The sequence below is a fragment of the Anolis carolinensis genome, chromosome 6 (assembly GCF_035594765.1).
Source record: "Anolis carolinensis isolate JA03-04 chromosome 6, rAnoCar3.1.pri, whole genome shotgun sequence".
NCBI classification, from domain to species: domain Eukaryota; kingdom Metazoa; phylum Chordata; class Lepidosauria; order Squamata; family Dactyloidae; genus Anolis; species Anolis carolinensis.
Genome location: NC_085846.1, coordinates 17646653 through 17674180, shown reverse-complemented (window position 1 = coordinate 17674180; position 27528 = coordinate 17646653). Strand labels below are relative to the sequence as shown.

The 27528-nt window shown below is 43.4% G+C and overlaps 1 protein-coding gene across 1 annotated transcript; it reads right to left on the bottom strand.

The window, feature by feature from the left end:
- On the bottom strand, window positions 1-27528 carry LOC100561911 (apoptosis regulator BAX). The gene is made up of 6 exons (XM_003226193.4): window positions 27255-27528; window positions 13697-13745; window positions 11046-11213; window positions 7644-7779; window positions 6601-6705; window positions 1-5276 (listed from the first exon to the last, which is right to left on the bottom strand). The coding sequence occupies exons 1-6, from the start codon at window positions 27316-27318 to the stop codon at window positions 5175-5177; spliced, it is 624 nt and encodes a 207-aa protein (XP_003226241.2). The 5' UTR covers window positions 27319-27528; the 3' UTR covers window positions 1-5174.

Here is a 27528-nt window from a genome sequence, read left to right as displayed (position 1 = left end):
TTGTATTCTGTTTTTCTTTTAATGTCCACACACCAATAAAAACAACCGGCAAAATCTTTAACATTATATAACTCAACAAGTAAAACAAGTAATAAAAGATGTATCAAACATGTTTTGTAAAAAAATTATAAAACAGGAAGGTAGACTTAATTTTTTAAAAAAGCATAGAAAGTATTGCATAAGAAAAGAGACAACAATTGCATAGAACAGCTAGTTAGGAAGGGATCTTACCATTCAGACAGCTGTCTTCAAATACAGCAGATGAAATTGGTGTTGGGTTGTGCCTGTTGTAGGGCACAACTACACTGAAGAATTAGTGCAGTTTGACGCCACTTTAATTTCCAAGGTTCAATGCTATGGTAACACGAGAGTTATAGTTTTACAAAACCTTTAGCCTTCTGCCAAAAACAGACAAAATCCCAGCGTCTCAAAGCAAAGAGGTGTCAAACTGCATTAATTCTCCAAAGTAGATGGACCCACAGTTTAGAATCAAACACCATATGGTTGTCAGGACTGTAGCTGTTAAATCTATGCTAATTTTTTTTTATAAAAATGCTATCAAAAGGTGCCACTAGAAAAAGAAGGCATGTGATGACAATGGTACTGTGGAGCAGACAAACCCATATAAAAATATGATGCTCGTATAGGTTCTCCTGAAAGTATCCTCCCCCCAAAAAGCCCATAGAGAAAGGCCCTAGATCAATTCGAAATTAAATTTAGGGAAGGCAGAGGGAAAATAGTGCTAGTCCTGAAGTTCTAAGGCCCCATCTACACTGCCATATAAAATCCAGATTATCTACTTTGATAAACTGCATTATATGGCAATGTAGCTCCAGCCTAAAAAGCACCAAGAGATAGGGCAGCCAAAGTAAAAGCTAGAGAGAGTTCCTGCACCTTTAATGTTTGTATAAAAAGTGGAATTTAATTAGGTGCGGTTTGTTACAAACAGCACTTGCTGAAATTCCATCTTCTATATAACCATTAAAGGGGCTGATAATTTCTCCAGTTTTCTCTTGTCAATGGGCAAATTACTTCTTTGGATTGCAGCTCGCAGACCACCGTCCCCAATCATGCTACATAGGAGATGCTGGGAGCTTCAGTCCAAAAAAATCAATTTCTACCTTCTGATAATAACAAGCCCCTTCCTGGAAGTAGATTGATGGGGACCTTTCACACTACATATAGCACGGTGGTCTTACTTTTTACTGACCTGGGCTTGTCCAGTTTTGTTACCTGAGAGCACCACCAAATTCCAAACTCACAATGCTATCCAAGGGCCCTCTCACCCGTACACAATTATATCATATCGTTCCACTCTAACTGCTATGACAACAACTTATGGAATCATGGAAGTTGTAGTCTGGAAGAACATAGCAGGCATGGGCAAACTTCGGCCTTCCTCCAGGTGTTCTGGACTTCAACTCCCACAATTCCTAACAGCCGGTAGAATTGTGGGAGTTGAAATCCAAAATACCTGGAGGGCCAAAGTTTGCCCATGCCTGCTCTATAGCTTTCTGGCTCAGAATTCTAATTCTCACAATTCCAAATTCTAGGATATGAAAGAATTAAAGTGGAATCATAATGCTACAACTGTGTAGTGTGAAAGGACACCAAGTGCTTTGTGGGAGAGGCAGATGGAGTAGAGATTGTAGAGTCAGAAACAGACTGTGTCAATGAAGGTAGTCAAGAGAGTTAGAATTAAACCTTTTAACACTTAAAATCACACTGCAACTGTCACAAAACAAATGACATCAGGAAATGTTTTTGGAAGGGAGAACTTAATGCCACATGAATGACGTAGAAAACCTTCCTTAATATCCAAGCTCAATAAATCAACCCCATGTGAAAAGAAGTTGGGAAGACAAGTAAAGTAAGATCAAAGCTTGGAACATACAAAGCACTGAAAATTCAGGACACTGACCCTCCCAACACTGGAGAAAGCCCTCCCTTCCCACCCCCAGGCTCAGTAACTGCTCATTCCGATTGTTTTACTTCACAAAGGCCAATGTCACGGCATCCTGAAAAACAATCGTGTCTATTTTATAAAGACTTCTAATAACGAGCCCAGCATTCCCAACACACCGACATATACAGTATTCTTTAGTTCTCTTATCTGAAACAACTGGAGCTTGCCCTGTCCACCCCTTAATGACATCACTCCCTCTTTAACCCAAACCCTGAGGAAACAAACAAAAAAGTCTCATTCCAATATTCAAGTACAATTGGTTATCATCAAGCAACCCACTGGATATTGTGCTCACCAACCTTTCTCTCGTTGTCTTACTCAAAAAATTTGCAATGCAACATCTGGCTGAAGCAATCTGCCTGGATGAGCAGACGAGGAATTCAGAATTTTAAAGGAAAGTTAGGAGGGTTTCCTAATAATAAGTGTTATTATCCCAACTCAGCAGAGAGCAGAGACATTTATAGATGTATCATAGATTTTCGGGGAAGACTTTCAAGGCTATGATGAGGAACACATGGTCCTCCGAATGTTGTTGGACTGAAACTTACATTAGCCCTCACCATCGGTTGATGTTAAATATAACTGGTGGGAAATGCAATACAAAATCTTGAAGGCCACCTCTTCTAGCCTTTTTTATAAGCAACTATAAGTCTTTCCCACTTTTTTTGGAACCACCTCCAGAACAGTGGTTCTCAACCTGTGGGTCCCTGGGTGTTTTGGCCTACAACTTCCAGAAATCCCAGCCAATTTACCAGCAGTTCAGATTTCTGGGAGTTGAAGGCCAAAACATCTGGTGACCCACAGGTTGAGAACCATTGTTTGATCAACAGTCTTCAGACATTTTGGATTTGCAGATCCAGAACCCTTAGGCCCACCTACACTGTCACATAATTGCATTATAAAACTGCATTATGTGACAGTGTAGGTGGGCCCCTAAGGGTTCTGGAGCTTCAAATCCAAACTGTCTGAAGACCACTGATCAAACACCACTCCACTAGAGCCATTCTGGACATTTTTTGATCACCAGCCCAGGATCTCCCAGTCTGAATGGTAATAGTGGGGAACTGACCAAGGAATCTGGAGTTACAATCCAGAAAAAAAATTGTGTTTCAACATTCTGTTCACTCATAGATCCTTCTCAGCTGCAAGATATCACTTTCCTGCCTTTTAAATGGGGCTGCTGAATTAGGCAGAAGCTTCATTGCCAGATGCGGCAGTCCAAACATCATAAAATGGTGCATTATAGTGCTAATTCATGCTGTAAGAGACCAACTATTCCTGCTTGCCAACCACTATATTTCCTTTAAATGAGCACATCTAACTACCCCAATCCCCAGCCATATAATGGCATCCACAATAGATGGCAGATACAGTTGTCCACAACACCACAAGAGTGGAAGTTTCAGGGTCAGAAAATGACCTACCAAAGAAAAGAACCCCAGAAAGTGGGAGCTTTCTGGCTCTGGAAAAAAGAAAACACAGGACCCAAGTCCATTTAATATCTCTCAACAACAACAACATGCTATATTACATTTAGGGCACACCAGTTTCTGCCCGAACCACCTGCCCTGGAAAACCAAGGAAGACAATCATCCATAATCATGATGATTAAAAAAAAAAGAAGAAGAAGAACACACTTGAATGCATGTCTGGGAAGAGTGAAAAATTAAGACTTCAATGGCACTCTGAGGCTACTAGATGAATACAAAAGCCCCATACCCTTTGGGTTAGGAAGTTCTCAAGCACCAGTAGGCAGACAAATTTTGCACACTTCAAGGTGCGTGTCTACAAGGGAGAATCACATTTGGTGTGGAAGTGAATTGAAGATGACTGGTTCTGCAGTTTCAATACTCAATCGCTGCCAAGAAGGGAAGAAAGCAGAGACAGCGTGAAAAAAATAACAGAAAGGAAGACACAACATCTTTCTAAAAACTGATCCAAATACCCAAACTCTCCCATCACAGTAGTTAATTGATATTTCATATTGGAGCATTGTTTGGGACAGTGGAATTGATAGGACCATTTGGTGCCTACTTTTTCTGAGCTGAGAGGCTAAACAGACTTGGAGAAGAATTCATTCATTCAGTAAAATAAAAGAGATAATAGGACAACAGTGAGATATGAGACTCTTCCACAGTTACAGGGGGAAACCTGACATACTTTCTCCCCCCAATTCTGAAATAACTAGTCTCAAGGTAGCTGAAAGTTTCTTCAACAGCAGATGAATCCTTCATGCCAGCAAGAAAACTTGCAGAAGGAGAAGTCTTCTGTTCCATTTAGAAAGTAAGTGTTTTCATAAAGCCATGCTTCTGTTTTCTCAATCTGGGGCAGGAAATCCACTTGTTCTTTTCTCTAGTCTCCCCCGAAGCATTTCTCTAGAAAAGCAAATAGGTCTGATAGAATGAAAACATGGCTTCAATTTTTCCATTTTACAATTGCACTGTTACTTTAAAAAATAGCACAAAACACAACACACAGGAATCTCAGCTGCAATACAGTGTCTGCTGAAATTCAACTTCGCAGCAGTATTCAATCGTGTCCTGATCGGTTGCTTGCTTTAAAAAACAAAACAAAACAAAAAGACTGAATTGACAAATTCAAAGTACTATCTTTTCCTCAGATGAAATCTCTCTAGTTCTTTCCAAACAAAAACAGAGTAATTCTGGATCTACATTTCTGAAGATCTCTCCAAATTCAGCTTCTAAGATTTTCCATATCAAGGAAGAGAAAGAGATAAAGGAAGACAGGCAAAACTTGCTTTATGCAGATGTACAGAGAAAGCTGGGGAGCTGCTGGTGTTGGTCAAGAAAAATCTTGGAGTCTTCTTCCCAAAAACCACATTCAAGTCCAGCAGTGCAAACTGATTTTCCAGCAAACGAGAACAACCTTCTCACATCCTTTGTCTTGTTTTCCCAATCTTTCCAAAGACATGACAAGCTCCATGGCCTTCTGACTTCTAGCTCCTGAGGCTAGATGGTCAAAAGCAAAGCCAAGAAGGGAAAAAAAGAAGGGAGCAAGCTTTCTCCCTGTAAAAAGGCACCAAGATAAAGAGCATCAGAGTTTGTTGGTTTGCTTGAAAAATCTCCCCAGCCCACAACTGAAAGAAAAATCTTAGTACATATTAATCCTTGAATTGGAAAACCAGGGGAACCTGCCCCCATGTGTTCCCATGGAACAAAAATGCACCCCCACCGAAGGGGGCTGAAGATTAAGACATTTTCCAGAAGGTGAGCGAGGCAGTCAAGACACCAGCCGCAAATACAGCAATAGTTTGCCAAGTCGGGGTGCCGAAGTAGGACAGGAGGCCCTCCTGGAACAAAGAGGAAAGCAGGAAATAATAAATGATAGGCTTCAGAAATATGCCCCCCTGGCCTTCCACAGTTGCCCACCCCTCTATAAAGCATAAGGTCTAAGACTTTCTGACTCTTTATTCAAAGTTGGTTTTCTGACAAGATTTTCATCCAGCAACTTCCTTGCCTCATCAATGGAATTTTACAGGGGTGACATTGACCACATTCATACCTCACAAGGCAGGTGGGAATTTACTTTTTTTTAAACCGTGTCAAAAGCAACTTGAGAACATGCTGCGTCGCTTTTGTTGTGAGAGAACTGGCCATCTACAGAGACACCCAGGGGATGCCAGGATGTGTTAGCTGAAAGGCTTCTCTCATGTCCTCGAAAATTAAAGCTGACAGATGAGAGCCCACCCCATCTTGCAGATTCAAACCAGCAACGTTCAGGTCAGCAACCCAACCTTCAGGTCAGCAGTTCAGCTGGCGCAAGGGTTTAACCCATTGCGCCACTGCGGCTCCAGGGATTTACTGACACAATGTTTTGTCTAGACCTGGAAACTTAACTTGAATCTAAAGGCAGATCAGCCTGAAACGGGGACTGACAAATAAATCAGACACGCAGGAATCAAACCATGGTTTGTTTGGTTATCTGCCATATAATTTAGGGCTTAACACTGAACCATGACTGACAGAAAATGCAGCTTATAAGATACCCTTCTTGTGTTTCCCTCTTACTTTCTCCCACCTCCCCCAAATCTATTAATACAGGGAGACAAAAGAGCTGTACAATAAATTTTGATCTGCCATATAATTTAGGGCTTAACATTAAACTATGACTGACGGACAACGCAGCTCATAAGATACCCTTCTTGTATTTCCCTCTTACTTTTTCCCATCTCCCCCAAATCTATTAATACAGGGAGATCAAAGAGCTTCACAATATATTTTGATGGGTAAGTGCAATAAACCCCTGCGTATTGCCTGCCTTTATTTTGAGTCTAACTCCAATTGGTGAATTTTGAAGTAGGGAAAAAAAACCGCACAAGAACTCAATATCTCTTTCACCTGGAATACTAGATCAAGCATGGGAAAACTTTCACCCTTCAGGTGTTTTGGATTTCAACTCCCATAATTCCTAACAGCCAGTAGGCTGTTAGGAACTATGGGAGTTGAAGTCCAAAACACCTGGAGGGCCTAGATTTGCCCATGCCTACACTAGATCCTATATTTAGAGTCAGAGGGCCAATCATTCTGGATTCTGGGAGTTGTTGTTCAACATCACCTTGAGTTTCAAGTTTGGGAGCTACATTGAGCTGCTTAAGGAATCAGCTTTCAACTCACCCATCCTCCCTGGGCTTGGATCCAGGTCAGGACATGATTTTTGATGTACTCCATTGTCCAGCTAATGATGGTCTTTATGAGCTCTGGTAATTTAGTGCAAACTGCCTGTCCATGGGAGATGAAAGGGAAGAAAAAGATCTTGGAGTCCTCGTGGACAACAAGTTAAACATGAGCCTACAATGTGATGCGGCAGCTAAAAAAGCCAATGGGATTCTGTCCTGCATCAATAGGGGAATAACGTCTAGATCCAGGGAAGTCATGCTCCCCCTCTATTCTGCCTTGGTCAGACCACACCTGGAATACTGTGTCCAGTTTTGGGCACCGCAGATGAAGGGAGATGCTGACAAGCTGGAAAGCGTCCAGAGGAGGGCAACTAAAATGATTAAGGGTCTGGAGAACAAGCCCTATGAGGAGAGGCTTAAAGAGCTGGGCATGTTTAGCCTGCAGAAGAGAAGGCCGAGAGGAGACATGATAGCCATGTACAAATATGTGAGGGGAAGTCATAGGGAGGAGGGAGCAAGCTTATTTTCTGCTGCCCTGCAGACTAGGACACGGAACAATGGCTTCAAACTACAGGAAAGGAGATTCCACCTGAACATCAGGAAGAACTTCCTCACTGTGAGGGCTGTTCGGCAGTGGAACTCTCTCCCCCGGAATGTGGTGGAGGCACCTTCTTTGGAAGCTTTTAAGCAGAGGCTGGATGGCCATCTGTCAGGGGTGCTTTGAATGCGATTTCCTGCTTCTTAGCGGGGGGTTGGACTAGATGGCCCTTGAGGTCTCTTCCAACTCTACTATTCTATGATTCTATGATTCTATGATTCTAAGAAATTAGAGGCAGGTGTTAGCAGTAGTGAGAGTGACACAGAGCTGGGAAAGTTACTGCCTTGAACTATAACACTGCCAATGGTTGTGCAGTGCTGTTTTCACCATCAAAACTGCCATTGGCCCTGCAGACCAGTGTGTTCTGGGAGTTCCAGTTCCAAAAGTAACATTTCCAAGTACTGCACAACAAATGAAGGGAAGGGTGGCTGCAGAATACTTACCTTCAGGACCAACTTGCATGCAAAGTAGAACAAAGCTACCACTCGTCCCCAATTGAAGGTCCCATCAGAGAACATCTCGGCAGCGACTCTGAAAAAAACCTCCTTTGGCGGATACACCTGGACTTGTTCTATCATACTGCAAGAGACAGGATAAAAAAGCAACTCTGGTTAGATCCAGGGAGGATAGCGACAACACTGTGTGTTCTGAGAATTAAATCTCAAGAGTGTCTGATGAAATGCAGACCACGCAAAGGGAATATGAGGTAATGGGGACAGTGCTGAGCTTCAGCCTCCATAAGTCTTAGGTAAAGGTTTTCCCCTGCCATTAAGTCTAGTCATGTCTGACTCGGGACTTGGTGGTCATCTCCATTTCTATGCCGAAGAGCCGGCGTTGTCCGTAGACACCTCCAAGGTCATAACTACATGGAGCACCGTTACCTTCCCACCAAAGTGGTACATATCTACTCACATTTGCATGTTTTCGAACTGCTAGGTTGGCAGAAGCTGGGGCTAACAGTGGGAGGCCACCCTGCTCCCCAGATTCAAACCACCGACCTTTTGGTTAGCAAGTTTCACAGCTCAGCGCCATGGAGGGTATAAATCATAGATCATGTCAATTTGGTCAGTAAACAAATGGGTCTGGAGTGTCATCACTGGTAGGAAAGCAGAAAGCAATCAACCACATCACCAAGTAGAAGGAGGACAGAAGGAAAACACTTCCATCCTCTTCACCAAGACAACTTGAGAAGTAATTTCCAGGTTTTGCCTCTTCCCTAGTGGAACTTAATAACATTGAAAACTTATGCCTGGTTTAGTTTTTGTTTTTTTGCCTTCCTCTGCCCTCTTCATATTGCTTTCCTCTTGTGTTATATCTTTTCAGATTGTAAGCAAGAGACCTGGGACTTTCCTGAATTTAACTGAAACAAAACACCAATGAGAAATTTCCCGCTGCAAAGTGGGATATAAAATAATTAACAAACGTTTAAACCACAGAGTCTAAATAAGGAAACCAAACCACACACTACAAAAGAATGCAGTGACAAATGGAACTATGCCCAGACACTAACCTCAATGGCAAGGGGGGGGGGGGGGGCGGATTCCTTCTATGTGACCATTTACAGGTGGAGCACAAAACCAAACCCATCTTTCAGAGAAAGTCACAAAAGAACATTTAAAACTCACTCGATCTGAAGCTACAGAAGAATCTAATGTGTAAGGCATCAGCCTTTAGTCCAGAGTTGTTTACTTACAGCAGGGGTGGGCAAATAGTCACTAGCATTCAGTTCCCCAATGATATTATTGCCGCTTGTAAGCCCCAAGGGAGCCCCCAATACTTTTACTGCCAGTTCCTGGGAGCATACTTGGAATACACACCCAAGAGAAGCTCACCAACTTTGACCTTTTTTCTGAAGATAGACAAAGCTTTATTTTTCCCCCCCTCAGCACAAGAATTCCAGCACCTTGAATGGCTGGTTGCTGTTGTTATTCTATGGCTTAGCTGGTCTTTGGTTGACGTAACTGTTATTTCCGTGTGCTCCTTTTGCTCTATGGCACACCGCCCTGTCAGTTTTATGCTAAATAGCAACTAAGAAGCTTACAGAAGGCTAAATGTAATGTTTCATCAGCCAATAGTCTTATTATTTCTTTGCTTTGCATTGTCTTTCTTCCACAAACATGGAGCTTCAGGCAGTTAACAAAATAAGTGCTATTCTAGCATTGAATAGACTTACTGCAAATAATTCCACAAAGAGGGGGAAGCACCAATGCTGTCTCATAGGGCTACCCCCCTTGGCTGCCTTTGCCATTTCCTCACCTAGGCATTTAAAAAAGGCCAGAAACAGTGCTTCAAATGAGAGAATAGAAGAAGTCTATGTCAGAAATATTAAAAATTAACCAGGTATTTTTAATTACAAAAATGTGAGTCAAGCACTGAAAGGCTTAAATAAGCTAGTATCGTCCTGAGGAGACCGAGTAGGTCAAAGCCTGTTAGAGTTAGTGGGCCAAAGCTAATGTTGTCTTGAGGAGTGTGAGAAGCCTCTGTGAGAGAAGCCCCAGGTTGAAAGCCTTGCATGTGAAGCTCCAGTGTGAAGGCTGCTGTGTGTAAAAAAGCTACTGTGTGAAGCTCCTGTGTAAGTTCGGTGTGAGAGGAGGCTCTGTGAGAGCGAAGCTGTTTATCTCCATGAGAAAGAAGCCCAGAAGGAAGTATAAAGAACTTTATTTGTGTTGTGGAAACCTTATTTTTGTAAATAGTGCAACCATATTATTTTGCTATAAAGAAAAGCCTCCAAAGAAAGAGATAACATTGGTCTGTGTGTTTTTGTTCTTTTTATCACCTTTGTCTACTGGTGCTGGATCACGCTGCTGCTAATAAGTTACTCTGCTATGCATTTATGGAGAGGGTCTTTTGTTAATAAGTCCACTTGTCCAACAGTCAGTGGTTCTTGTAGGTTCTCCTAGAATGAACTAAGCTCTCATCTTTTGCCACTCTATTCAGACATGGGTTTTTTTTTTGCTAATAATTAAGGTACTGTACAGGCAGTCCACGAGTTACAAACTTCTGACTTACCAATGACTTATAGTTACAAATGGGGTGAGACAACAGGAAGTGTGAAAATCTACTTCAAGGAAGGAAAATTCACTTCTGGGAGAATTATCATGGGGAAAAGGGGTCTCCACTGAAGCTTTATCACCAATCCTTGTTTCCACAACAAGTCATTTTTTTTCAAAATCCATTTATCCAATTATCACAGGGACAGAAACTGTGGTGAAATCGTCTGAACAGGGGCACAGACAGCAAAATAAACACTACAGGGGTGTTAATTCTTCCCTATGCTAACTTTTATACAGCTGGAGTTACACTTTAAAAATGTACCTGTTCCTACTTACATGCAAAATCAACTATTTGTAACTTAGGGACTGCCTGTATGCACATTGGCTCATTAATAAGAGGACTTTTTTAACTAAAATTTCTAGACTTCTATAAAACTACAAATGAAAGAAAAGCCATTCAGTTTACCTCCCCTACCCAGCAGACTCCCTCCACTCACCCTGAATCTCCCCCAATATTCCAGACTTCAAGAAGGTGTAAGTGAATTTAATCTATCAGCAGCATCCATACTGCTGGTGGCAGAACACTGCCGGATATAATAGGGAATCAAACCCTACTCTCTGGGCCCATCCAGACAGGCCCTATATCCCAAGATTTGATCCCAGGTTTAGTGTTTATCCCAGATTATCTGGCATTGCAGACTCTTATATAATGCAGTTTAAAGAAGAAAACCTGGGATCAGTTCCTGGGATATAGGGCCTGTCTGCAAGAGACTTCTGAGAGTCGTAGTCCAAAGCACTACACTATGGTGGGCATGTGGTTTTTCAGCAGTAACTGGCAACAAGAAAGCTCACCTTTGCAGCTCCATATTTCCGTCCAGTTCATCTCCAATCCGGCGCAGGCACTCACTCAACTGCTTGGTCTTAGGGTCACAAATCCGAGACTCTGATTCCTTGAGCTCCGCCAACGTTGCCTGGATGCGTTCAGAGTCTCCACAGCTCTGCACTCGGTCCCAAATAAATCTGCCACAAGGCCGGAGGGGAAAAGAGAAAAACGAAGCCTTATAGGAAACTGTTTAGAAAGCACGACAATTCCAGTTGCACTCCTTTCTCAATTCCGTCGCCAGATGTCCTCCATTCAACCAACACACAACTATGGCTTTTTGCCCTGTTCTCCAGAAACCTTCACCATATCCAAGCATTCTATTAATTGATACAATATTAATTGCCATAGTTCCATTCTGTGGAATCCTGTGATTGGTCGTTTAGCAAGGTCTTTCAGTATCATTCTTAGCCAGAGAGCTCTAGTGCCTCACCAAACAACAAACCCATGACTCCATAAGACAGAACCATGGCAGCTGAAGTGGAATAACAGCGCTATCATCAGATGGGAGCCCTTTCCACTTCCCAAGGAATAACTGCCATTCTGAGCCAGAATGAAGAAGGGGGCAGGAAGACATCATTCCACCATGTCTCCTGTGTCGATATAACAACATAATAATATATAATAATCATATAATATATTGTATATGCATATAACATTAATAGTATTATAATGTAATACAATATAATACCGTAATAATAATAACACACTATTATAATGGCCCGGGCTGTGGCGCAGACGGGAGAGCAAGCCAGTGCAATTAACTGCAATGAATCACTCTGACCAGGAGGTCATGAGTTCGAGCCCCGCTCGGAGCCTATGTTTGTTTGTCTTTGTTCTATGTTAAAAGGCATCGAATGTTTGCCTATATGTGTAATGTGATCCGCCCTGAGTCCCCTTCGGGGTGAGAAGGGCGGAATATAAATGCTGTAAATAAATAAATAAATATTTATATTACATGTAATATTACTAATACAGTAGAGTTTCACTTATCCAAGCTAAACGGGCCGGCAGAATATTGGATAAGCGAATATGTTGGATAACAAGGAGAGATTAAGGAGAAGCCTATTAAACATCAAATTAGGTTATGATTTTACAAATTAAGCACCAAAACATCATGTTATACAACAAATTTGACAGAAAAAGTAGTTCAATACGCAGTAATGCTATGCAGTCATTACTGTATTTAAGAATTTAGCACCAAAATATCACGATATATTGAAAACATTGACTACAAAAATGGCTTGGATAATCCAGAACCTTGGAAAAGCGAGTCTTGGATAAGTGAGCCTCTACTGTAATATTACAATATAGTGTTATACCCTGTTTCCCCTTAAATAAGACATCCCCAGAAAATAAGACCTAGTAGAGGTTTTGCTGAATTGCTAAATATAAGGCCTCCCCCGAAAGTAAGACCTAGCAAAGTTTTTGTTTGGAAGCATGCCTGCCAAACAGAACACCAGAGCATGCAGGATCAGTAAATGTACATACCATAGAGTGTTGTACATGGAAATATTGGTAGTGATAAGAAATTCTTGATAGGATTCATAGTCTGTCTGGTTATGCTGGTTTGTGATGACAACTACTGCAGAGTATATAATAAATGTTCATTTTTTGTTCAACAATAAATGTGAACTTTTCTTCATGGAAAAATAAGACATCCCCTGAAAATAAGACCTAGCGCATCTTTGGGAGCAAAAATAAATATAAGACACTGTCCTATTTTCGGGGAAACACGGTAGTACAATACAGCAATATATAATTCTTATATTGTGCTATACGAATAATATAATATATTGTATGTACATATGACTTGTAAGCAGCCCTGAGTCCCCTTTGGAGTGAGAAGGATGGGATATAAATGTTGCTAATAAATAAATAAATATCATTGTGTAATATTAAATAGCCCCAGAACGGAGGAACCAATAACATTCCACTGGGTTGCTGTGAGTTTTCCGGGCTATATGTCCATGTTCCAGAAGCATTCTCTCCTGACGTTTCACCCAGATCTATGACAGGCATCCTCAGAGGTTGTGAGGTATATTGGAAACTAAGAAAGGGAGGTTTATATATCTGTGGAAGGTCCAGGGTGGGTAAAAGAACTCTTGCCTGTTGGAGGCAAGTGTGAATGTTGTAATTAACCGCCTTGATTAGCATTTAATGGACTTGCAGCTTCAAGGCCTGGCTGATTCCTGCCTGGGGGAATTCTTTGTTGGGAGGTGTTAGCTGGCGCTGATTGTTTCATGTCTGGAATTCTCCTGTTTTCAGAGTGTTGTTCTTTATTTACCGTCCCGATTTTAGTGGTTTTTAAAAATACTGGTAGCCAGATTTTGTTCACTTTCATTGTTTCCTCCTTTCTGTTGAAATTGTCCACACCAGGAGAAATATCAGAAAAGAATGATTCTGGAACATGGCCATACAGCCCAGAAAACTCACAGCAACCCAGTGATTCCGGCCATGAAAGCCTTTGACAACACAATAACCTTCCAGTTCTCACATTCTAGACAGCTTGGCCAATAGTAGGACATCTTGGGAACAGCAGTTCATGAAGACTTGGAAGGCAGAAGATGGCAATTTCTTCACTAGATTTTTATAATTTATCTATATCTCTTTGGGTACTCACCCCTTCAGAAGCACAGTTCCTGTCTGAAGGATCTGATCTGAACTGGTGCCTGCATAAGAAGGACAATAATAAGAGGGACTGTTTAGGGAGATAAAGGTTCACAGGACAAAAAAGAGTGATAATTTGAGAAAAAAAGTTTTTCCATTTCCCCCAAAGTCCCTTTTCCCCTGTAAATGGAAAATATTAAAAGTATGGATAATGCAATATTTTAGGATAATGAACAAAACGTATAAAACTAGATATTCATAAATTGACTTAGAATAATAGATTCATAGAGTTGAAGAGACCTGGTGGGCCATCCAGTCCAACCCCCTGCCAAGAAGCAGGAAATTCACATTCAAAGCACCCCCGACAGATGGCCATTCAGCCTCTGTGGGTTGTTGTATGTCTTTCGGGCTGTGTGGCCATGTTCCAGAAGCATTCTCTCCTGACGTTTCGCCCACATCTATGGCAGGCATCCTCAGAGGTTGTGAGGTATGGAGAAAACTAAGCAAAGAGGTTAATATATATCTGTGGAAAGTCTAGGGTGAGAGAGGTCAGTATGAATGTAGTGTAGTTAATCACTTAAATTAGCATTGAAAAGCTTATCTGTTGTCTTCTTCCTGCCTCTGGGGCATCCTTTGTTTAGAGTCGTTAACTGCCCTTGGTTGATTCATGTCTGGAAACCCTCTGTTTTCAGAGTATTGCTTTTTATTTACTGTTCTGATTTTTGAGTTTTGTAATACTGGTAGCCAGATTTTGTTCATTTTCATGGTTTCTTCCTTTCTGTTGAAGTTGTCCACATGCTTGTGGATTTCAATGGCTTCTCTGTGTAGTCTGACATGATAGTTGTTAGAATGGTCCAGCATTTTTGTGTTCTCAAATAGTATTCTGTGTCCAGGCTGGTTCATCAAATGCTCTGCTATGGCTGATTTCTCTGGTTGAATTAGTCTGCAGTGCCTTTCATGTTCTTTGACTCTTGTTTGGGCGCTGCGTTTGGTGGTCCCTATGTAGACTTGTCCACAGCTGCATGGTATCCGGTAGACTCCTGCAGAAGAGAGAGGATCCCTCTTGTCCTTCGCTGACCGTAGCATTTGTTGGATTTTCTTCGTGGGTCTGTAGATAGTTTGTAGGTTGTGCTTCTTCATCAGCTTCCCTATGCGGTCAGTAGTTCCCTTGATGTATGGTAAGGACACCTTTCCTCTGGGTGGATCTTTGTCTTGACTCTCAGGGCTTGTTCTTGGCCTTGCAGCTCTTCTGATGTCTGTGGTGGAGTATCCATTGGCTTGTAGAGCCCAGTTTAGGTGGTTGAGTTCACCTTGGAGGAGGTGAGGTTCGCAGATTCTTTGTGCACGGTCTGTCAGGGCTTTGATTGTGCTCCTTTTTTGACTTGGGTGATGGTTGGAGTTTTTATGAAGGTATCTATCTGTGTGTGTAGGTTTTCTGTAAACTGTGTGGCCCAATTGTTGATTGGGTTTGCGGATGACCAGAACATCTAGAAATGGCAGTTTTCCTTCCTTTTCTTTTTCCATGGTGAATTGGATGTTTGGGTGGATGCTGTTAAGATGGTCCAGGAACTTGCTGAGTTCTTCCTCTCCATGGCTCCAAATTGTGAAGGTGTCATCTACGTATCATCGTAGATGACACCTTCACAATTTGGAGCCATGGAGAGGAAGAACTCAGCAAGTTCCTGGACCATCTTAACAGCATCCACCCAAACATCCAATTCACCATGGAAAAAGAAAAGGAAGGAAAACTGCCATTTCTAGATGTTCTGGTCATCCGCAAACCCAATCAACAATTGGGCCACACAGTTTACAGAAAACCTACACACACAGATAGATACCTTCATAAAAACTCCAACCATCACCCAAGTCAAAAAAGGAGCACAATCAAAGCCCTGACAGACCGTGCACAAAGAATCTGCGAACCTCACCTCCTCCAAGGTGAACTCAACCACCTAAACTGGGCTCTACAAGCCAATGGATACTCCACCACAGACATCAGAAGAGCTGCAAGGCCAAGAACAAGCCCTGAGAGTCAAGACAAAGATCCACCCAGAGGAAAGGTGTCCTTACCATACATCAAGGGAACTACTGACCGCATAGGGAAGCTGATGAAGAAGCACAACCTACAAACTATCTACAGACCCACGAAGAAAATCCAACAAATGCTACGGTCAGCGAAGGACAAGAGGGATCCTCTCTCTTCTGCAGGAGTCTACCGGATACCATGCAGCTGTGGACAAGTCTACATAGGGACCACCAAACGCAGCGCCCAAACAAGAGTCAAAGAACATGAAAGGCACTGCAGACTAATTCAACCAGAGAAATCAGCCATAGCAGAGCATTTGATGAACCAGCCTGGACACAGAATACTATTTGAGAACACAAAAATGCTGGACCATTCTAACAACTATCATGTCAGACTACACAGAGAAGCCATTGAAATCCACAAGCATGTGGACAACTTCAACAGAAAGGAAGAAACCATGAAAATGAACAAAATCTGGCTACCAGTATTACAAAACTCAAAAATCAGAACAGTAAATAAAAAGCAATACTCTGAAAACAGAGGGTTTCCAGACATGAATCAACCAAGGGCAGTTAACGACTCTAAACAAAGGATGCCCCAGAGGCAGGAAGAAGACAACAGATAAGCTTTTCAATGCTAATTTAAGTGATTAACTACACTACATTCATACTGACCTCTCTCACCCTAGACTTTCCACAGATATATATTAACCTCTTTGCTTAGTTTTCTCCATACCTCACAACCTCTGAGGATGCCTGCCATAGATGTGGGCGAAACGTCAGGAGAGAATGCTTCTGGAACATGGCCACACAGCCCGAAAGACATACAACAACCCTGTGATCCCGGCCATGAAAGCCTTCGACGACACATTCAGCCTCTGTTTAAAGGCCTCCAAATAAGGAGCCTCTACCACACTTGGGGGCAGAGAGTTCCACTGCTGAACCGCTCTCACATTTAGGAAGTTCTTCCTGATGTTCAGGTGGAATCTCCTTTCCTGTAGTTTGAAGCCACTGTTCTGCATCCTAGTCTCCAGAGCACAGAAAACAAGCTTGCTCCCTCCTCCCTATGGCTTCCCCTCACATATTTATAAACGGCCCTCATCATGTCTCCTCTCAGCCTCCTCTTCTGCAGGTTAAACATGCCCAGCTCTTTAAGCCGCTCCTCCTAAAGCTTGTTCTCCAGATCCTTTATCATTTTAGTCACCCTCTTCTGGACACATTCTAGCTTGTTGACATCCCCCTTAAATTGCGGTGCCCAGAATTCCCCAAAATGACTTCTAAGAACTACATAAGAGGAAGACTGTTATGTAAAATGGCACAGTATCAGATCATTGCAATTTGTGGTTTTGCCTTCAAATCAAAGTTTGCCTTTTGCAATTTAAATATATATATTTTCTAGCCATGAATGGTTCAATCTGTGGATCCAGAATTCACGGAGAGCTGACTGTATAACTTTTCATACCAATATAAACTGAACATCCTTGTCTGTTAGAACTGAACTTGAGCTTGACGATATCCAATCATTCACATGTTTATTCAGTTTATTCAAACCTGGGCAACATGGCCTTATTGTCGGATGGAGTCCAACATGCAAATGACTAGATATCGTCAAGTCCAAATTTAGTTCTAACATCATGGAAAGGAAAGAAAAAAGCAATTACCTTCCTCCATATCGCTCTTCCTAAATGCAATGGATGAGCTCATAGCTGAGTGCATGAGTTCACCAGGAAAAAAAACAAGACACTTGGATTCCACCTGTCTTTCATATACTGGAACTTGCTCCTTGCTGTTCTTGGAGACACAGCAACATGACTTAAAGAGGCAAAACAGAAACTCACCTCAAATAAATAAACTCTTTCCCTTCTATTTTTCTCAAGTGGCTCTTCCTGTCAAAGACAGAACGCCACAAGATTCAAAGTAACAGAGTTTATTAGATTACAGAACTCAAAAATGCCCGTAAAACACAAGGGCCAGGCAGTTTTTGCCTTTAGGAGCAAAAAGGGGCAAAAGTAAATGTTCAAAAGATAAACCGGATTAAACCGGAGTTTAATCCGGGTAAAAACAAACTGCTTACTTCAGCCTGGGTATAAACGAAACGAAAGCCAAGGAACAAAAGATACAAAGAATGCAACTAATTGGCAGCAGATTCCTCTCTGCTGCCAACACTGTGCTTAGAGTAACTTGCGTCGCTCCCCCACACACACAGCAGACAGGATCTCCAACACGAGTAATTCAGCCAAGGATTGTAGCAGTTGAGTAGACCAGTTCCGTTCCGTAGATCAAAGCCAGAAGCAGACGTTTGTAGTTTTTCCAAGTCCAAGAAGGGGGGAAGACAAGCCGTGGTCAGTTCAGTCCGAGTTCTCAAAGCAGGAGATGGCGTCCGTCAAGAAGACGACGGAAGGTCAAGCTAATAAGAGTAAGCACAGGTTTGCACAAACAAATGCCCACACAATCCCTCCCGCCGTCTGACCCTGGATTCCAATCAACTTACGTCACAGCACAGGAAAGCACACAAGTCTTCAGGGAAGCGTCCCACACACACACGGATCCCAAGCGTTTGCCCAGATTACCTTGCCCAACGCAATTTGCAATTGCTCCCAAGCCCCATTTTATGCCAGTTACAAATCTTCATCACTGTCAGCTGTCCTCCTTAACCCGGGCGTTTCCTCATCACTTTCCTCGTCAGAGCTGGAACACCTCTGACTACGCCCAACAGCATCTCCAGCTGTGGATCCCGTCCCATCCCTCCAGCTAAACCATGGGTCTAATCCTGAAGGTCCCCATTCATCTTCTGTCCCATCATGGCCAGTGGCACCCACTTCCTCCCTTACCCGAGTCCAATCCATCTCATCCTCCTCTGAGCTAACCAGCCCCTCCTCCATTCTCTCCGTAAACCCTTCGAAAGACTCCTCGTCAGATGGTGCTGCAAATATGTCTCGCAGTCTTTTTCTCTCTCGCTCCTCGAGAGTATCTGACTCTCGAGGAGTCTTACGCCCACGTCTGTCAGTAACAGAGCCATGAGGCTCAATCATAACACTATCCCCTCTCACAAAGGCCTCCTCCCCCGATGGCGGAGAAGTGGCAGTGATACCCTCCGCTATAGCACCACGACGACTAGAGGTATCAAGTTTCAACAGCGAACGATGAAAGACTGGATGGACCTTTAAACTAGACGGTAAACGCAAACGAAACGCAACAGAAGAAATCTTTTTAACGATAGGAAAGGGACCCAAATACCGAGGCGCAAACTTTCCCCCAGCCTGTTTAATATGTTTGGAAGATAACCACACCAAATCCCCTTCTTCCAACTCCTCCCCTGCCTGCCTGTGGCGGTCAGCCTGAGTCTTCTGCGTTGCCTTAGCTTCCAACAGTAAGCGACGGGCAACATCATGCAATGCAGCCATTTCCGAAGAGCGGTACACAGGGTCCGAAGAGACCACATTGGTCGACGGCGCCACACCTCCCCGTGGGTGAAAACCATAAGTTAGCTCAAATGGCGTATGCTGACTAGACGTGTGCACCGCATTGTTGTAAGCAAATTCCGCCACCGGTAACCACTTTACCCAAGCCGTGGGTTGATCTAAACAAAAACAACGCAGATACTGCTCTAAGAGCCCATTAACCCGTTCCGACTGTCCATCCGTTTGCGGATGGAAAGCTGAAGACACGTTTAACTTAGTCCCCAAACACTCATGGAAGTGTTTCCAAAAGCGTGACACAAATTGCGGAGCCCTATCTGAAATAATCACCTCGGGTGCTCCGTGCAAACGATAGATGTGCTTTGTAAATAGTAAGGCCAACGTAGGGGCCGCCGGAATGGTTGAACAAGGAATAAAATGAGCCAGTTTACTAAATAAATCCACCACCACCCAAATACAAGTATAACCCCCAGACTTAGGCAAATCTGAAATAAAATCCATGGAAATGATTTGCCATGGCCTCTCCGGAACAGGTAAAGACGATAACAACCCTCTAGGGCGCCCAACAGGCGTCTTACTCTGCTGACAAACGGCGCAGCTGTCACAAAAGCGCAGAATGTCTTGCCGCATCTTTGGCCACCAGTAGCTCCTGGTGATAAGCTGTACGGTCTTGAACCTGCCAAAGTGCCCAGCCATGGGTTCGTCATGGTGGGCTCTAATCACCTCCAACCTGAGGGTCCCTACTGGTACGTAAACCTGCCCCCTACGCACCAATACCCCGTCTTGATCCTGGAGATGCGGCAGTATGGTACGGTTACCTGCAGAGAGCAGCATCAGTTGCTCCTGAGTCCACACATCATCCTTCTGAGCCTCAAGGATCTGGTCATGTAACCCAAGCTCATTATCTACAACACACAGAGAGGCAGTAGGCAAGATGGTCTGACATACTACCTGCTCATTGGTCTTAAATTCCGGCTTGCGGGATAAAGCATCGGCCCGCAAGTTTGCCTTCCCCTCCACGAACTGCACCTTGAAGTTAAACCTGGAGAAAAACAAAGCCCAGCGGATTTGACGCTGGTTTAACTTCTTTGCTGTTTGCAAGTGCTCTAAGTTCTTGTGATCAGATCTGACCACGATCTGGTGCCGTGCCCCTTCAAGCCAGTGCCGCCACACCTCAAACGCCACCTTAATCGCCAACAACTCCTTCTCCCATATGGTATAGTTCTGCTCGAAGGGTGTTAGTTGCCGTGAGTAAAATCCACAGGGACGCAAGGTCCCTGAGGAATCCTTCTGAGACAATACAGCCCCCAACGCGTAGCTAGAAGCGTCCGCTTCTACCACGAACGGTCTGTCAACATCAGGATGGGTTAGTATGTTGTCCGATTGAAAACTAGACTTTAGTTGTAGAAACGCCTCGTGAGCTTCCCGCCCCCACACAAATGGCTGTTTCTTGCGCAGAAGCTGCGTCAAAGGTACCGTGAGCTTTGCAAAATTCGGAATAAACTCCCGGTAGTAATTAGCGAAACCCAAGAACCTTTGTACATCCTTCTTAGTCTTCAGCTCCTGCCATGAGTTGACGGCGTCAACCTTATGTGGGTCCATTTTAAGTTCCCTACCTGACACTACATGACCTAGGAACTCCACTTCAGGCACATGAAAGACGCACTTGGAAGCCTTGGCGAAAAGCCCATTAGCCCGCAGTCGGTGCAGAACCTGTTTGACATGTTGACGATGTTCTTTCTCGTCCTTAGAAAAAATCAAGATATCATCCAAATAAATCACTAAAAATTGATCAATTAGGTCCCTGAACACATCGTTCATGAACCTCTGGAATACCGCAGGAGCATTACAAAGCCCAAAAGGCATGACTCGGAACTCGTGGCATCCGAAACACGTGTTAAATGCCGTCTTCCATTCATCCCCTTCCCGTATACGGATTAAGTTATAGGCCCCCCGCAGGTCAAGCTTGGTAAAGACCTTAGCCCCTTGCACCCTTGATAACAGTTCCGAGATTAAAGGGAGCGGGTACCTATCCCGAATGGTGTATTTGTTTAGGATCCGATAGTCACAGACCAGCCTAAGTTCCCCAGTCTTTTTGGCTACAAAGAATACTGGTGCCGCAGTTGGAGAACTAGATGGGCGAATAAACCCCTTGGCTAAATTTTCATCTAGAAACTCCCGCAAAGCTTGCCTTTCCGGTACAGTCAAGGCATACAGCCTCCCTGCTGGCAGTTTCGCACCTTCTGCCAACTTGATGGCGCAATCATATGGCCTGTGCGGTGGTAATTTGTCCGCTTCTCTTTTACAAAATACATCAGAGAACTCCCCATACTCAGCAGGCACTCCCTCCATATCAGAATGAGTAACATTTAGAGTGCAACAATCCTGCCTCTTTAAGATCACTTTACGTGTTGCCCAATCTACTTGTGGGTTTACTACAGCTAGCCAATCCATCCCCAGGATCACATCATATCTAGGCAAGCTCGTAATATCCCACACAAACGTTCCCGTTACTCCCTGCACCTCCCACGTTACTGCTGAGGTTTCATGGTTAACCACCCCAGTCTCCAGCAGTCTCCCATCTGCTCCTTCCACCCACACGTCGCATGCCTTGCGCACTCTAGGAATGCCATGCTTCTTAGCAAACTCAATATCTACATAGGAGACCGTAGCCCCTGAGTCCAGCAGTGCCAAAGTAGAAACAAGTTCCCTTCCCCCAACAGATAATGTAATGGGTACGAAAACATGCTTCCTCCCCTCAGTTGACTGCTTGAGGAGCCCTAGTGCGTTGGACTCACGTCGCACTAGGGCTGGCCTTTTCCCGAAAGCTGGGAAGGTTTCACATTACAATTTTTGGCAAAATGCCCAGCATTCCCACAGTACAAACACAAGCCCAGCTGCCTCCTACGGCTCTTTTCCTCTGTAGACAGCTTTTTAAAGACCCCAAGCTCCATGGGCTCTTCCCCCATCACCACAGGTGCCCTGGTTACATGCATGGGTGGCGCACACATTGCTTTTGAGTGTTTACGAGCCTCGAACCTTGCGTCTAAACGCAGCACCTTAGCTACTAAGGCGTCCCAGCTTTCAGCCGGCTCCAAGCGTGCTAATTCATCCTGGAGCATATCACTTAACCCGGCAGTAAATAAAAGCATGAATGCATTTTCCCCCCAATCCAGCTGGTGGCGATACAGGTTAAACTTATTTAAGTAATCCAAAACAGTCCCCTTTCCCTGTTTCAACCGATACAGAGCCCACCCAGCGTTCTCCGTGCGGAGAGGATCCCCAAAAGTATCAGTTAACAACTTTTTGAAATTATTCAAATTGTCCTTGACTGGGTCATTTCCCAAAATTAAATTAGTGGCCCATTGTCCTGCGGGACCGGTCAACAAACTCAAAATAAAGGCCACCTTGCTAGTGTCTGTAGGAAAAGCATGAGCACTGAGCTGAGAAAAATAAAGCTCCACTTGTGCCAAAAAGGTTGGCAACTTGCACCTGGTTCCGTCAAAGCGTTCAGGAGTCAAAACATGTCCTTTCACAGCCTGAGCTGTTTGGCTAACGGTAAAAGCCGTTTGCAATTGGTCTACTTTGGCCCGTAACTCATCCATCGTCTTCCTGACGGGTTTATTGCTGCAATAAACTTTTTATGGGCGTTGGGCAATCTGTCAAAGACAGAACGCCACAAGATTCAAAGTAACAGAGTTTATTAGATTACAGAACTCAAAAATGCCCGTAAAACACAAGGGCCAGGCAGTTTTTGCCTTTAGGAGCAAAAAGGGGCAAAAGTAAATGTTCAAAAGATAAACCGGATTAAACCGGAGTTTAATCCGGGTAAAAACAAACTGCTTACTTCAGCCTGGGTATAAACGAAACGAAAGCCAAGGAACAAAAGATACAAAGAATGCAACTAATTGGCAGCAGATTCCTCTCTGCTGCCAACACTGTGCTTAGAGTAACTTGCGTCGCTCCCCCACACACACAGCAGACAGGATCTCCAACACGAGTAATTCAGCCAAGGATTGTAGCAGTTGAGTAGACCAGTTCCGTTCCGTAGATCAAAGCCAGAAGCAGACGTTTGTAGTTTTTCCAAGTCCAAGAAGGGGGGAAGACAAGCCGTGGTCAGTTCAGTCCGAGTTCTCAAAGCAGGAGATGGCGTCCGTCAAGAAGACGACGGAAGGTCAAGCTAATAAGAGTAAGCACAGGTTTGCACAAACAAATGCCCACACAATCCCTCCCGCCGTCTGACCCTGGATTCCAATCAACTTACGTCACAGCACAGGAAAGCACACAAGTCTTCAGGGAAGCGTCCCACACACACACGGATCCCAAGCGTTTGCCCAGATTACCTTGCCCAACGCAATTTGCAATTGCTCCCAAGCCCCATTTTATGCCAGTTACAAATCTTCATCACTGTCAGCTGTCCTCCTTAACCCGGGCGTTTCCTCATCACTTTCCTCGTCAGAGCTGGAACACCTCTGACTACGCCCAACAGCATCTCCAGCTGTGGATCCCGTCCCATCCCTCCAGCTAAACCATGGGTCTAATCCTGAAGGTCCCCATTCATCTTCTGTCCCATCATGGCCAGTGGCACCCACTTCCTCCCTTACCCGAGTCCAATCCATCTCATCCTCCTCTGAGCTAACCAGCCCCTCCTCCATTCTCTCCGTAAACCCTTCGAAAGACTCCTCGTCAGATGGTGCTGCAAATATGTCTCGCAGTCTTTTTCTCTCTCGCTCCTCGAGAGTATCTGACTCTCGAGGAGTCTTACGCCCACGTCTGTCAGTAACAGAGCCATGAGGCTCAATCATAACACTTCCCCTTCCTCATCAGTGCAATACAATCATTATGACTAATATTTTGTTTTGCAGATTTTACGGCCCTTTACAGTAAGTCAGACTCAGCAACTTTGCAAAAGTATTATGTGCAGGAAGAAAAGTCAGGGTCAGGCCCAAAGTCTACAGGTTACAACTACAACTCAGAGGCTGTTGGTATCTCACAGGACATCTATAAGGCCGAGTCAAGAGTATTTGATTCTCTTGCCCTAACATATATCTGTATTTTGGAACACAGTTGCATACAGTACAATATAGCTGGCCTTCAACCTTTGTGGTTTGACATTTGCAGATATGATTATTTATAGATTTGACTAGTTCCTAACGCCAGCGAATGTGAAAGGTTGACTGCAGGTGAAGTGTTGAACTGGGACTTCCTCTTTGTCTGACCTAGTTTACTGGGTTGCTATGAGTTAAAGTGGAGAGGAAAATCACCTTGAACCGGCTAGTGAAATAACAACGTAAAACAATTATTTAATAGGCACCGAAGGATGCCTGAGTCTGAAAGGACCAGAGGCAGGTCCCTGCCAGGGCAATGCTTAATTCCATCAACTCATCAACTTGCCTACCAAGAACATATAAGCAAACAGCAAGAAAATCAGAATTTATTTATCATGTAAATTACACAAATGAGCAGCGACTGCCAGAAGGGACAGAGAGTTTTATTTATGCTGATGATCATGCCATCATCACCGCTCAAGCAAGGAGCTTTGAAATGGTTGAGCAGAAGCTCTCTGAAGCTTTGGGTGCTCTTACTGCCTATTACAGGGAAAACCAGCTGATTCCTAATCCATCTGAAACACTAATGTGTGCTTTTCATCTTAAGAACAGACAAGCATCTCGAGCTCTGAGGATTACCTGGGAAGGAATCCCACTGCAGCATTGCAGCAAAATACTTGGGAGTAATTCTGGACTGTGCTTTGACTTACAAGAAGCACTGCTTGACTATCAGGCAAAAAGTGGGTGCTAGAAATAATATTGTATGAAAGGATAGGGATCACAACCAGATATAGTGAGGACATCTGCCCTTGCGCTTTGCTACGCGACTGCTGAGTATGCATGCTCAGTATGGGATATATGGAATAAAACATAGTGAGCTCTTAATGAGACATGCCGCATTATCACAGGCTATCTAAGCCTAACACCACTAGAGGAGGAAATCAGTGTAATTCAAGCATTTCTTCCAAGCTGTTAACTCAAGCATGTTTGGTGTCATGCTTCCATCTACATCTCCAAAACAAAATACTGTCTGCAATATACGGGGTAAGTCAAAAGCTACAATGGGATTTCAATATTTAAGAACTCCTTTAATTATTTATTTGTTTTTAAGTTACAGTACCAAAGCGCCATGCATAGTATTTATAGAAAATACAATTATATTACATTATGTGTAAAATATTTTTTAAAAGAAAATCCAAAAAATTATTCAAATATCAGATGCCTTTGTGATTTTTGGCCCGGTCTTTACAACCCATTTCCCTTGTCTCCATTTCCCCCCACCCCTGATCTAAAGGTAGATTGTAAACTTTAAGGAAGAAGGGATGAGACCAAGTCATGACTAATAACTAACATGGCTTTCCACCAGAAATAAACTTGCAGAAAATTGCAGAGAGGAGGAGCTACATTGAACTTCCACCTCCAGAAATATCAAACATGCCACTGTGGCAAACAGGTAACTGGATTATATGGACTTTGATCCCGTTTGGCTTTTCTTATGTTCCTTGTGTGATGTGACATCATTGACTTATCTACCGTCAAAGATATGCTGATGCTCTATAGTTTCGATTGTTTTTTTAAAAAAAAATCAGACAATTTATGGAAAACATAAACAAAAAAATTCCGGCCAACAGTCTTAATGTATAAATAGACCAGGATAAAATTTTGATTTTTTAAAAAGATATGTGCATTTGTTTCCTTAATACATTTTAATCATTTAATGCCCTATTTTCAAAAGCCAAAGTTTGCCCGTGCCTGCTATAGAGACAATTAGGATAATTGGAACAAAAGAAAAGCGCATAAGTTGCCATGAGACAAAACAAAAATGTAGTTAGTCCTATATATCCACAGATCTATACCCATAGTTGAAAAAATATCCCTTCCCCAACAAAAAAAACATCCAAAAAGCAAATGTTGATTTCAACACTTGATACAAAGGACAGTTTTGTTACGCCATTGTACCTAATGGGGCTTGAACATCCATGGATTCTCCTTAAGGGTCCTCGAAATAATCAGCAGTGAATACCAAGATCCCACTCTAGTTTCATGCCCAGGCATGCCTTGTATGGGAAAGTGGCATAGTCTAGCCGGAGAATAATCCCCATTCAATTCAATCAGAACACTCCACTGAAGGCCCATCTACACTGAATATTTAATGCAGTTTCAAACCGTTATTGAAGAAAGTGGTTTCACTGTGCAAATGAGTACACAGGAAATCTTGGAACCAGTTTGAGGCCGGGACGGTAATTACACAAATCACAGCGGAGTGATGTGCAATGAGAGCTTTCCTTCGCACACTCTTTGTGGCAGTTTGTCATTTGGCTGCCGCTGTTTGAAGCTAGATTAAATGGTTAGTGTATGTATACTGTAGTTGTTTTTCTTAATCTGTTTATCCTATTATGTTTATATTATTGATGTACTCTGATCGTTGTTTATGTGATTTTTATATGTTGTAAGCTGCTTTGGGTCCCGTGAGGGAGAAAAGCGGGATATAAATAAAGGTTTATTATTCTTATTATTATTATTATTAGACAGGACCTGAGCTGAATGGGGCTTCTTGCTGCCAGGTATGACTTTACAGGATGACAGCATCTTGCTTCCCATTAGACTCAAGGGAGACGAATGCGACTCCTTCCCAGGTAAGACTGTACAGCATGACTGGATCTTTTAATTGAATGGGGTGTCTAGGGGTACGTCTACATTGTAGAGTTAATGCAGTTTGACACCACTTTAACTGATATGGAATCCTGGGAGTTGTAGCTTAGTGGGGCATCAGCACTGTTTGGCAGAGAGACTAAAGACATTGTAAAACTGCAAATTCCAGGATTCCATAGCATTGAGCTATGGCAGTGAAAGCGGTGTCAAACTGGGTTAACTCTACACTGTAGACGCAGCCCGGGATGGCAGCACTTTTAGCTTCCAATGAAGGGTAATGAACTTATGCAGAGGTAGACTATAACCTGATCCCCCTAACCTATATATATATATTTCCCGCCAATCAATGCAGAGATGTCAATCATCTTCCTTTATTCTATCCCTTCCTCCCAATCCATGCCAATTGCAGAAGGAGGCAGGCTCTCACCCGCTTTCCGAGGAGGGGCCCCAGCTTCCCGCGATCTCCCGGGATCCGCTGCTGCTGCCGCCATCTCGCCTTCAATACAATGCAATGCAATGTGAAGGCAATGCAATGCAATGCGCTCTGCCCTGCCCTGCCTTCTTCCTATAGCCGGCGAGCCCAGTTACAAAATGTCACGTGATCGAGCAGCCCAGTCTGAGCTCAGCCTATAGAAGGAGACGGAACGCTGAGAAGCAACAAGCAAGGCGACTCCTGTAGTCACGTGACAGAGGCAGCTCCT